This window comes from Geotrypetes seraphini, chromosome 3 (genome assembly GCF_902459505.1).
Source record: "Geotrypetes seraphini chromosome 3, aGeoSer1.1, whole genome shotgun sequence".
Classification (NCBI taxonomy): domain Eukaryota; kingdom Metazoa; phylum Chordata; class Amphibia; order Gymnophiona; family Dermophiidae; genus Geotrypetes; species Geotrypetes seraphini.
Window position 1 is genome coordinate 387,282,908 of NC_047086.1, and position 13,254 is coordinate 387,296,161.

General features: G+C 41.5%; 1 protein-coding gene across 6 annotated transcripts in view; it reads right to left on the reverse strand.

Moving 5' to 3' along the window:
* DYNC2LI1 (dynein cytoplasmic 2 light intermediate chain 1) overlaps positions 1-13,254 on the reverse strand; it is a 94,942-nt gene that overhangs the window by 61,923 nt on the left and 19,765 nt on the right. For all 6 annotated transcript variants that reach the window (XR_004538738.1, XR_004538736.1, XR_004538737.1 and 3 more), the window contains exons 3-5: positions 11,561-11,595; positions 2,643-2,712; positions 241-329 (exon numbers count right to left, since the gene is read on the reverse strand). Coding sequence is in view for 3 of the 6 variants with exons in the window: in XM_033936845.1 (XP_033792736.1) it covers positions 241-329; positions 2,643-2,712; positions 11,561-11,595 (194 nt within the window). In the remaining 3 variants the exon portion in view is untranslated. The remainder of the gene's footprint in view (positions 1-240; positions 330-2,642; positions 2,713-11,560; positions 11,596-13,254) is intronic.

Below are 13,254 nucleotides of genomic sequence, written 5' to 3' on the forward strand. Positions count from 1 at the left end.
CATCATTTGAAACTTTTACACATCACTTGAAATTCATTCAATTGTCATTTTATATAAATAAATTTATTCCCTCCCCCACCCACCCTTCCCACAAATATTTTAATTCAAAATATCATATAAATATTGTATCCTTATCTATTGATTAAACCTTTAAATGAACTTTCTACCTTCCCCCCCCTACAAAGTTATTATTTAGATGGATTTGAACAATTATGTTTGCAAATTTACTTTATCCTTTACCTCATGCTGTCAAGAGTTATGGGTATACGAATCAAGTCCAATAAAGATGTTCCTCCACCCAGTTCCCAGAAATGAGCAATGTCTTTAGGCTGGAAAACAGTACATTTGAAACTACATGGATCCACATCAAGAAAATAGCTCTCATTTCTCTAACAGAACTGGAACAAGCTCTTCTCTTCAAAATGAAGCTTTGGTAAAATCAGTGCATACTTAGTTTAGTAGGTTAGCATTTTCACATACCCTGTGAAAGCTCAAGTTCTGGCTAGAATGTGTCACCAGGTGAATTGATAAGAAAAAAAAACAACTAAATGTATCAAGGGATACAATCGTATATAATAGCACAAAATATAATTTAGAACGTATTGTAAATGATATTTAGTAGTAGGGTTTTATTCATACCACATAGACAGAAACTGTTAACATGACGCAAATTGTGTATAAAATGAAAAATATAAAAAACTGAGAAAAACAAACCTCAACTGCCAGCAGCCGGGACTACACAAGTACCCTAAGCCGCTTGCATCATCACTAGTTTGTAAAAAAAACTCCGTACAGATATATGTGCTTAACTTTCATTCATATGCAACCAAGTTTATACTTTCAATCTTTTCAATATTCTTTTAGCGTAAAATGTCTCCAAGAGGTGAAAGAAATCCCAAACTAACTAAAATATTAGCGAGGGCAACAGCTCAACTTCAAAAGATTCAAACAGTTTTAACAAACGTGGAATCCAAAGCGATAATGTCAGATATAAAAGAATCACTCATCTGAAGGTGCATAAATTAGAAAACCTCTCATCTCTTCTCATATCTGGCTTAGGGTACTTGTGTAGTCCCAGCTGCTGGCAATTGAGGTTTGTTTTTCTCCGTTTTTTGTATTTTTCATTTTATACACAATTTGCGTCATGTTAACAGTTTCTGTCTATGTGGTATGAATGAAACCCTACTACTAAATATCATTTACAATATGTTCTAAATTATATTTTTTTCTAAGAAAAAAAACAAACATGCAATGAAATCTATAGCAGACCTGGGGAAACCACTGCTTGCCCTGGAGTGGTAACATGGAATGTTGCTACTCCTTGGGTTTTTGCCAGGTACAGTGGTACCTTGGATTACGAGCATAATCCGTTCCAGGAGCATGCTCGTAATCCAAAATGCTCGTTTATCAAAGCGAGTTTCCCCATAGGAAATAATGGAAACTCACTTTGATGCGTTCCCCCCCTCGAGAACCAGCATTGCTCCCCTCGAAGGCCCCCCCTGCGATCAGGCACCCCCCTGCCTCGAACCGGCACCCTCCCCGCCACGATCCGACCCCCCCGACACGATTGGGCACCCCCCCCCGACACGATTGGGCACCCCCCGACACGATCCGACATCCCCCCCCCCGACACAATTGGGCACCCCCCTGCCACTTCTTACCCTCATCTGGGCATTCTTGAAGATCGGCCTACTCGTCTGCTGGGCCTTGAGCATCTGAGCATGCTCAAGGCCTGCGAGTTCACGTTCTGAACGTGAACTCGCAAGCCTTGAGCATGCTCAGATGCTCAAGGCCCAGCAGACGAGTAGGCTGATCTTCAAGAGTGCCCAGATGAGGGTAAGAAGCGGCCGGGGGGGGGGGGGGTGCCCAATTGTGTCGGGGGGGATGTCGGATCGTGGCGGGGGGGGTGCCCAATCGTGGCGGGGGGGGGGTGTCGGATCGTGGCGGGGGGGTGCCAGATTGCGGGGGGTGCTCGTAAATCTAGCCATGCTCGGTTTCCGAGGCACCAATTTTGCAAATGTTTTGCTCGTCTTGCAAAACACTCGCAAACCGGTGCACTCGTAAACCGAGGTACCACTGTACTTGGGATCTGGATTGGCCACCTTGAGAATGGGCTACTGGGCTTGATGGACCATTGATCTGACCCATGTTCTTAATCTATGGATTATTTCCATTTGCTTAATTTATTATTCAGAGCTATTGCTGGGATCTTTTTCATACAAATGTTATTTGTGATATTAATTAATAAAACAGCAGATGAACATGGTTCTGTTGACATCCCACTAACCTCAGCAAGACTGCATGAGGGAGCAATATCTAGTATCCCGTGTTCTATGTTTTAATGAGGGTCACTGAAGGATTGAATAAGAATCAACTATTTAGTTAACTACATTATACTAACTCCCTCTTTTACAAAGGTGCGCTAAGCATTTTTAGCACGCATTAAATCTACGCTCGCACTAAACACTAATGCATCCATAGACTAACATGCACGTGTTAGCATGTGCTAAAACGCTTAGTGCATCTTTGTAAAAGGAGCCCTAAGACTCCCAAATATTAAATGATTCTGCATCATAGATACTAGTTAAGACGCAATATGTTACCAGTCAAGGTTTATTAACATTAGTTTTCTTCACACCTACCATGTTATGGCCTTTTGCTCTTCTTCCAAAGGTGTACTCTAGAGCTAAAGTTGGTTTTGGAGGTTCATCTCTATTCAGTGAAAAATCCACATATCATCTACTGACTTAAATTACTATATAAAACATAGTCAAAAGACATCATGAACAGCAGCAAAACAGCAGCTCAAAACAGTAACAACAACAAAAGCCAGTATCTTGATTTGAAGTTTGCATATTGTTAATACAGTACACTTGAAAGCAATTCACTTTGAGCTGCCAACCCAAAGAACTGGGCTAAATACATATTGTTGTACTGTTTCTTTAAACACAGATTTTATTTTAAATTCTTTATTCGTTTTCAAACTTTCATCAAGTGTACAGAAATCATAATAAACACTATTAATTAGATCACTTGAACATCTTATCATTGTATCTTATAAATATAAATGCAACCCTCCCTCTAAGCCCATTATTCATTATAAGATCATAAACCCTCCCATTAAACCCTTCCCCTCTTTCAACACTAAGTGGTGTATAATTAATAGAAAAATGACATTTAATCATGACAAAAAGATGTTAATGGCTCCCATATTTTTATAAAACTTTTATACTTTCCATTCTGTATCGCCAGTGATCTTTCCATTCTATATAAGTGACACAACGAATTCCACCAGAAATTAAAATTAAGTCTATTGTGATCTTTCCAGTTATTAGTAATATGTTGGATGGCAACTCCTGTCATGATCAATAAAAGTTTATTGTTACTCGATATCTGACTCTTTTTTCTCATGGACATTCCAATATCACAGATTTTATTTTAAATAGCAGTTCCACTCTGTATCATCTCAGCCAATCAGATACTTTTCAATGTGGTCTAGGTTTTGTAAGTTTCATTAATTTCTGGTAGGGAACTCTCTCTTCAATCATCACAAACAGTTCCAGTGGCCCTACTGTGCCATGGATGGGACAAGGAAGTGCATATATGCTCAAAAATAAGTTAAGTTCCTATCTGTAATCTAGGGAGTGTGTCCCATCATAGTTTATACTGGACTTCTGCACAGCATCTTTGGGATCCTCAAAATTTCAGAGGAAAGCAAAGCTGCAAATGGAAGAAAAAATAGCTGGCACAGTAAAACAGTGGGACAAGACATTTTTTTAGATATAGTATTAGAGATAGGAAGAAGTGCAAAAGTGGCATTGTGAGACTCAAAGGTGGAGAGGAGGAATATGTAGAAGCTGATAAACATAAGGATGAATTGCTTAATAAATATTTCTGTTCTGTGTTCACAGCTAAAGTGCTGAGATGGGACCACAGAAGACACATACAAATAGGGATAGAAGTATGGTAGACCATGATCGATTTTCAGAGGATTGTGTTTATGAGGATCTAGCTAAATTAAAGGTGGACAAAGCCATAGAGCCAGATGGTGTACATCCGAGGGTACTGAAGGAACTTAGGGAAGTTCTGGCGGCTCCGCTGGCTGACCTTTTCAATGCTTCTCTAGAATCAGGAGTGGTACCAGAGGACTGGAGAAGGGCAGATGTGGTCCCTGTCCAGCTGAAACAATACATTAGTTATATTTGTTGTTCAGACACTTAGAAATTGTGACACTATATGTGCAAAATTAGTGGTTTGAATAATTCATTTACTATCCCCCAAAATACCCCTTTTTTGATGTTACTTTTGTGGTTTGGATACATGATGAAGTGATCTGTGTTGTTCCTCTGAGGAGGCATGAGTGACAGGGACATTTGAGCCACCAATCTAGCTGCAGATGAACCAAGTCCGCAAACCACAGGCGCCTTGGCCAACTGGGCGCCACGGGAATCACCTGATCTCTGTGTGCTTTGATCCTTCGCAAAAGATGTCCTATCATGGACCACAGAGGAAAGACATACAGAAGACCCTCCTGTGGCCAAGGCTGAACCATGGCATCCAATCCTTCGCTTCCTGGTTCGTGATGGCGGCTGAAGAACTGAGCCACCTTCCTGTTGGACGCTGATGCCATCAGGCTGAATGTCCCTATCTTTTCACTATATATGTGAAAGCTCTCCGAGAGAGTGACCATTCCCCTAGATCCAGAGTCTGGTGGCTGAGATAGTCCACTTGCACATTTGTCTACTCTGAGTTGTCCTCAAGTGGGCTGACCCCCTATTGCATATGGTTCTATTGTTGGGGGACTCACGCTCTTGGAGGAAGGCTCCCCCAGCACTAACAGGCAGATCTGACAAACTCTTTGATAGCCAAATAATAATAATAATAATAATAACAGCTTATATACCGCAATACCGTGAAGTTCTATGCGGTTTACAAAGATTAAGCAAAGATACAAATTGATTGACTTTAAGAGGGGAGGAAGAAAGAGGGTTAATAGGAGGAAATCCATTTTTGAGGAGAGAGTGATCAATAGAACAAGTTAATCGCTATAGAGGGGAGAGAGAAGAGAGGATCAGTTGTCTAGATATTTTAGGAACAGGTGTGTTTTCAGATGTTTCCTAAATTCCTCATAAATAGTGGGCGAAAGCAATTGTTCTAGGTCTTTACCCCATGATGCTGCTTGGTGCGAGAGAAGATGTTCATGGTGTTTTTTCAGTTTACAACCTCTCACTGGGGGGAAACGAAGTTGGAATGTGAGCTTCTCTTGTGTCTGTTGGCTGAGAAGACGAAAAGGTCAGTTATATATTTAGGGGCAAGTCCGTGTAGTGCTTTGAAGCAGAAGCAGGCAAATTTAAACTTTACGCGCGCCTCCATTGGCAGCCAATGCAGCTGCCGGTAGTAGGGTGTCATGTGGTCAAACTTCCTCAGCCCAAAGATCAGTTTGACCGCTGCATTTTGCATCAATTGTAAATGCTGCATGTTCTTTTGGGAAATTGCTAAATAGGCGATGTTACAGTAGTCAAGTAGACTCAGTACGAGGGATTGGACTAGGGTTCTGAATGCCGCTGTATCGAAATAAGCTTTAATGGATCTGAGTTTTCAGAGAGTGAAAAATCCCTTTCTGATCAAGGAGTCCACCTGGTCTCTCATGGTTAGGCACTGATCCAAAGTTACACCTAGTATCTTTATGGTAGGTTGGATAGGGTAATTAAGATTATTGATACATAGTGGTGATTTGGTGTCAAGCGGATGTGGCGAAGCAATGAAGAAAGTTGTCTTTTCTGAATTAAGTTTGAGCCTAAAGGTTGTCATCCAGTGCTCCATCACATTTATGGCTTCTGAAGCTTTAGGAATAGTTTCAGAGATAGAATTAACGAATGGGATGATGATCGTAAAATCATCTGCATAACTAAATAGTTTTATCCCCAACTGGGTTAGCTGCGTGCCTAGTGAGGACATGTAGACGTTGAAGAGCAATGGAGATAGCGGAGACTCTTGTGGCACACCGGATGGATTGCTCCAGGTATCTGAAAGTTCATAATTAAAACGTACTTGATAAGTGCGGGACATAAGGAAGCCACAGAACCAATTCAGCACCTCGTCCCTGATACCAATGGCGTCTAGGCTTTGCAGTAGTTTCCCGTGGTCTACTAGATCAAAGGCAGAACTCATATCGAATTGCAAAACCAGGGCATTAAGGCCCTTACTAAACAGTAGGCACAGATTGTCTAAAGTAGCCGCAATTACTGTCTCAGTACTGAATAACGGTCTAAAACCGGATTGAGTTTCATGTAGGAGAGAGAACTGATCCAGATAATCCATCAGTTGGGTGTGTACCAATCCCACTATAATTTTTACAATAAACGGAATGGATGCTACTGGTCTGTAGTTGAATATTATAGCTGAAGATTCTTTTCGATTTTTTAGAATTGGGGTTATTATTATGTGAACATTATTAGAGAGGAACTTCCCAGTTTTTAGGTTATGAGCCAAATATTGCATCAACGATAGTTTAAATACTAAAGGTGCCGCTTTCATGATTTCTGGGGGGCATGAGTTCAGAACGCAATAGGATTTAGAGCAGTGTTCTTCAACCTTTTTACACCCGTGGACCGGCAGAAATAAAAGAATTATTTTGTGGACCGGCAAACTACTAGGACTAAAATTTAAAAATCCCGTTTACGCCCCATCTCCGCGAGCTCGGTCCCCGCAAACCATCTGATCCCATCTGCACAAGCCGCAATTATGATTTTATATTGAACATATTTTATTAAAGTATAAAAAGAAACAATATTCTGAACAATTGTGATTTTATAAATACAAATATACAGAGCACGGACCAACAAAACCCCTGTCTCCCCTCCCCTTCACATATATCCCCTCTACTATCAAGAAAACTGAACAAGCCAAGTTATTATAGAATGCTACATAGAAATATCATGCTAACAGAATACTGCAGTCCCCAGTTATGTCTCTAGCAGGATATATAATTCAAATCTGATATATTCTAATGACAAAATAGAAATAAAATTATTTTTTTCTACCTTTTGTTGTCTCTGGTTTCTGCTTTCATCTTCTTTTCACTCTTTTCCTTCCAGCATCTGCCCGTTCCATCCAATGTCTGCCCTCTCCCCATTCCATATGTATCTGACTTCTTTCTATGCCCCTCTTCCTTGTCCATCCTCCTCTCTGCTTTTTACATCATTCATTCCAGCTTCACTGCCGTCTTCATTTTTATCTCTCCTACACCAGATCTAGCATCTTTAACCCTCTCTCATTTCTCTGCTGACCCCCTTTCCAGCATCAATGTCTCTCTACTTTCTCATTCCTCTCTCTCCCCTTTCTCTCATCTGATCTCTCCATTCCACCCTGACCCCCTTCTGTAATCTCCCTGCCAGCTGTTTCCTTCCTTTTTTCTTTCTCCCTACCCTCCTTCCTTTTTTTCCTTCTCCCTTCCCTCCTCCCTCTATCCAACATTAACTCTTCCCATCCCTTTCCCTCCTCCCTCCCAGCAGCATCTCTCCTTCTTCTCCCTTCCCTCCTCCCTCTATCCAACATTAACTCTCTTCCCATCCCTTTCCCTCCTCTCCTCCCAGCAGCATCTCTCCTTCTTCTCCCTTCCCTCCTCCCTCTATCCAACAGTAACTCTCTTCCCATCCCTTTCCCTCCTCCCCTCCCAGCAGCATCTCTCCTTCTTCTCCCTTCCCTCCTCCCTCTATCCAACATTAACTCTCTTCCCATACCTTTCCCTCCTCCCCTCCCAGCAGCATCTCTCCTAACTCCCTTCAAGTCCAGTAACAGCTCTCCCTTTTCCAGACCTTCCCAGCCTCCTACAGTGGCTTCCTCCCCTTCCAGCAGCTCTCGGTACTTGCCTACAGGAAGTTGCCGGTAAATCACTTCCCTGGCAAATTGGAGAGCTGGTGGGAGGGGAGACAGCCAATGTGAAGGCTCCCCAGGATCTTATTCGCACACGCTGACCATCTCCCTCCACCTGCACCTGAATCTGCAGCTCTCTCCGGTCTAATCGCAACTTCCCCGCGGCCCTCTTCAGCAACTCGGCAGGGGTGGCGATCAAGACACGCTGCCGACGTCGGGCCCTTCACTCTCTGAGTCCCGCCTATTTTGTTTCAACTTCCTGTTTCCGAACAGGCGAGACTCAGAGAGGGAAGGCCCCGACGTTGGCAGCCTGTCTTGATCGCCTGAGGCTGGGAGGAACATTAGTCGGGAGGAACCGCAGTCGGCAGGAAATTTAACTGCCGACTTGATCTCGCCGGCCCTGCGCGGACCGGCAGAAATTTTCTGCAGACCGGCACCGGTCCGTGGACCGGCGGTTGAAGAACTGTGATTTAGAGTATTTATTGTATAGTCTGTTGTAACTGTTCCACTCTAAATCTTGAAAGGAGCTCCAGATCATGTCTGCCGGTGTATCATTTCCTTGGGTGATAGGTATCGGATGATCACTAGGGTCATTTGTTGAACAATGAATTCTAAGGTTTTTAATTTTCGAATCGAAGTGTAGTGCTAAGTCATTTGCAGAGGGTAACTTAGAGTTGTGTGTGGGCGTGGTGTAGCGAGCGGTGTCAAATAAATTTGTGATCAGGTTGAATAGCTCTTTTGTATTGATTCCTTGTGAACCATTACAAGATGAGTTGATTTTAATTGAGTAGAATGCTTTATGTTTGTCTCTTATCATTTGTTTGTAGATTTTTATGTTAGCTCTCCATTTGTTACGGTCTGTTAGTTCTCCTGTTTTTTTCCAAGTTCTTTCTAGTCGTCTAGCTAGTTGTTTCAGTTTTAGAAGTTCGGTGTCAAACCATTTGTTATATTTATTTGCATTACTTTTGCTATTGCGTATAGGGGCGATTTTGTCTAAAATGGATGTGCTGGTTGTCATCCAGTGATCCCAGAAATCGATTCCTTCTTCTATCTCTGATTGCAATTCATATTGTGACCAGAAATCTATTGGATTAATATAGCCTCTGGTGTGATGTTCTCTTTTTATTATTGGGCGTGTTTTAGATTTAGAATAAGACCATATTAGCTTGAAATAATAAGTAAAATGATCAGACCAGATATCATGACACCAGGTGCCTTTACGTATAGAGATGGCAGGGTTTGAGATGTCCTTTGTGGACATGGCTACCATATCTAACTGATGGCCTTTTTCATGTGTTTTGTGTGGGTAGAGGGAGGTTGTAATTGAGTAGGGATAGAAAGTTTTTAAACTCTTTCGCGTTTGTATTGTCCTCTTCATCTAGGTGTAAGTTTATGTCTCCTGCGATGATATTGTAAGAAGAACCGAGTGAATTGTTTAGGACAAATGCACAGAAGTCTTCTTTGGCTTTTGGCCAGCTTTTTGGTGGGACATAGAATAATATGCATGATAGGGATTCTTCTAGATGACGGTTGCTAATTTTACAGGCTAGAATTTCTAGTTGGTCGGTCATTTTGGAATCTAATAGTTCGAACTCAAATCCATCTTTAAGAATAATTGCTAGACCTCCTCCTTTTTTCCCCACATGGTTTAGCGTAAGGATTCTAAAATTGTCTGGTAGGAGGTCAATTATTATTGGATCATCTTCTGATAGTAACCATGTTTCAGTTAGTAAAAGGCAGGCTATTTGCTTGTTAATGATCCAATCATTAATTAGGAAGGCTTTATTCCTGACAGATCTAGTATTAAGGTATGCACAGGGGAAAGATGTGGGTGTGATAGGTTTGGTAGCGGTATTGGTTTTGATGGGTTTTACTTGCCTTATTCTTTTTATAAGGGTTCGTTGGTGTCTTCTTTTATTTGAGATAGCAGTAATGTGATTTGTTATGTTTTCTTGTGGAATAGAGATGTGTAAAAGTGAGAGATCCGGGTAGTTGATTGATTGTGATTGTGGGTGGAGAGAGTTAACATCTTTGATGTTGCCAATTAGCAGACAGATCAGGAAAATCAGGAGGAGATTCATGTTTGCAGGGTATGGTATTTCTTCCTAGCCCAGAAGTATAATGGTTTCCCAGTAAATTCTTGAGTTATTGTTTGTATGGTTGTTGACTGGATTGGTGTAGGTTTTGAATGTGGTCCAAAAGGATATAGATCTTAAGCAGTTCTACGACAAGTCTCTAGTAATTACACATGCAGCTATCAGTTACTCATGCATTTAACAGCTATTTGTGTCTCTGATGATAACATATGCCTCAAAAATTCCTAAGTAGTCCTAATTCAAGACTTCACCAATTACACATACATCTAGTGATTAAATTTTCATCAAATAAGCCTGAAACAGCATATTAATAAACTCCGGGGAAACTCCTTGCCTCTGAGAGTTAGAGGGCCCCCTCTATACCCCGTTTACAGCTTTTGGAGCTTTTCTGGGATTTTAGCACCAAATCAAGACTGTGTTTCACCAGGGACACATTTGTGCTGCCCCCCTGGCCCAATTTGGGACTTTTTGGCTGGTTCTCGGATGGCGAGGGGGGATCCCTAAAGCTGGTGCTAATTCCTTCCCCCATACGCTGCAAACAGGGCATGATCCACAATATCCTGCCCTGAGGATTCCATTCTGACCTTTTTTGAGCCAAAATGGAGTGTTTAGAGGCAGATAAAAGACTTTTAATTCAAATTGGGAAATCCAAGATGATTTTAGCACCAGAAATGGCCCGAAGAAAGGAAATAAAACAAAAAAACTGGCGTTTTTAGAATTTTTCAGGTGGGGGAACCCAAAACTACCTCCAAACCTCCCAAAACATGATAATGGAGACCCTCACAAATCAATCTTGCAGGCTGACAGCTTGTTAATCACTGCACCATGATGTGTTGGGAGCTGCAAAAGCTTACAGGGAGATCGTTTGCCTCAAAAAGTTTAGAATCTGGACTGCCTGTTTCTTCTGATTGCTTTTCGGACCCAGCGCCTCAGCCAGAAATCTCCACCCCACCTGGAACATGTACATGACAAAGGGTGGAGGAATACAATCAGCACCAATCCTGGATAGACAACCACAGAACCACGCAGCCTGAACTCAAACCCACTAGCGCACAAATCTGGGATGAGGAATGCTCCCAAGGGAACAGTTCCTGAGCCCTGAACTGTGAATGCAGGCTGTCCAGGTGGGTGCACTGCAAAGCAGCCAACCCCCTGGAAGCAGACTTTGCCCTTAAAGTCTGCAATCTCTCACAGCCAGAGCTGTCCTACATGGGTATCCTCTGCAGCTAGAAAGTAAGCGAAGCAGCAACAAACACAAACAGAAAAGACCAGCTCCCACTGTCTCACTTGTAGGAAGACAACTGGAAGTTGGAGGGCAGTCTAGAGGTAAGAGAGGAGGAACAAAACTATGCAAATGAAGCTTCCTACAAAAGATCTCGTGAGATGGGATGGACTATCTAATTTCCTGCAAAATAAACACCTACATTTACAAACACATAGCATAAAGCCCCAAGTATAATCATGCATTCCATGTAAACTTGTATTTTGGTGTGCATGCAGAAAAAAGAAAGAAAAACATCTAGCAAGAACTTTAGTTCATATGCAACATAGTATCAATTGGAAACCGTCTATTACAAACAGCACCATACCTGTCCAAACACCTCAGAATAATTGTCGTCTTTCCCTAGAGAAGCAAAATAATGGAAAGCATACATTAATTTTAGAAATGCCACTTAAAATAAGAATATAAAAACATACATACATAGATAATTAACCATTATACTGATAAAAGGAAAATGTTACCGCCAGTCTTCCCTGGCTACTTATTATTTTAATTAGAAGCTGCCGACAGTGGTACCTAACAACAAAACTAGTCCATTACGCAATCAGACATCACTTAAATGATTAATCTGACCAACTGTGTTTAAATCTCCAAGTCCTTATTACCTACTGATTTACTGAAGTGATAATGGGTTTCCTGTGAATTAGCTGAATCTGGTCTGAACTGTGAAGGAAAGGTATGTACTAGCAGTAAACACCAGGGGAGACTACTTAAACATCCAAGTACAGGTACTTTATTTTTCAAGAGCTAGAACATCTAATGACTGGCTAATTCCACTAATCAAGTTCTATAACAATATTTTATACTAATCTCTAAGTGTGCAAAATATTTTGTCACACATATAGGACAGAAAAGATAAGGAATACTATTTACTGCAAAAGAAAAAAAAAAATGGATCCATTTTCTGTAATACAGTGCAACACCATTTCTTCCTGCAAAATACAACAGTCTTTAAAAACATGTGGTCTAGCATCTTTTATAGGACAATAAAACATATACTTACCGTAACAGGTGCTATCCGGAGACAGCTGGCACATAAACTCACAGATGGGCGACATCATCCATGGGCCCCAGTACCGACAGTGGTAAAGTGTACTGTCACTTTAAACTTTTAACAAAGCTTCGAGACCGCCCACATTGAGCATGCGAAAGTGCCTTCTCGCCTGGCGCCAGCTTGCAAGATCATCAGTTCTATGCCCAAATGAAGAAGCCAACTTGGGGCGGTGGGCGGGTTGTGAAAATATCTGCCTGCTAGCCTTGGATAACACCTGTTACAGTAAGTAACTGTGCTTTAATCCTAGGACAAGCAGGCAGCATATTCTCACAGATGGGACTCCCTGACTTTAGTAAAGGGATGGAGGGAGAGTTGGCCTCTAAGGAAGCATAAATGTTTGTTGCCTCGCAAGAAAATCAGGTATACTGTGTGATACGAGTACTCGGATGCAAGGGAAGGAGATAAATACAGTCTAAGCAAAAAAAAACCCAAAACAAAACCCTATCCTCAAGAAGAGGTTAAGGGGAAAAATTCAGGGAATACTATAGTAATGGAAGTTGTAAATAATAGATGATCTCATAGCAGCAGGGGAATCCAAACACAGGCGAGGAATATGCCAGAAAAATTCAAAAAGAAAAAAAAGAATAAATGGATACTGCCAAATGTACAGATGAACTGACCTAAAAGAGCAGGTAAACCCAGGAGTGCTCAGGAAGACACAGAGGGAAGTGAAAGGGAATTAAGTCAAGCAAAAGGAAAGCATGGTTCCCATTGGTTAGAATAGTTTCAAGGAAACTAGGAAAAAAACACAGTAGTAAGGAGAGAAAACATTACTGTGGACCATAGAAAGAAAGAGTGGTGAATTGGGAGCAAAGCTACATGTTCAAAATGCTCCCCTTGAGGGCTATAAGAGAGATCTGGTATGTCTCCAAAATGACCAGAGCCAGTGCAAGGTTGACAAGAAGTAGCAGCACTTCATAAGAAATATGCTGGGAAAAAAAGGAAAC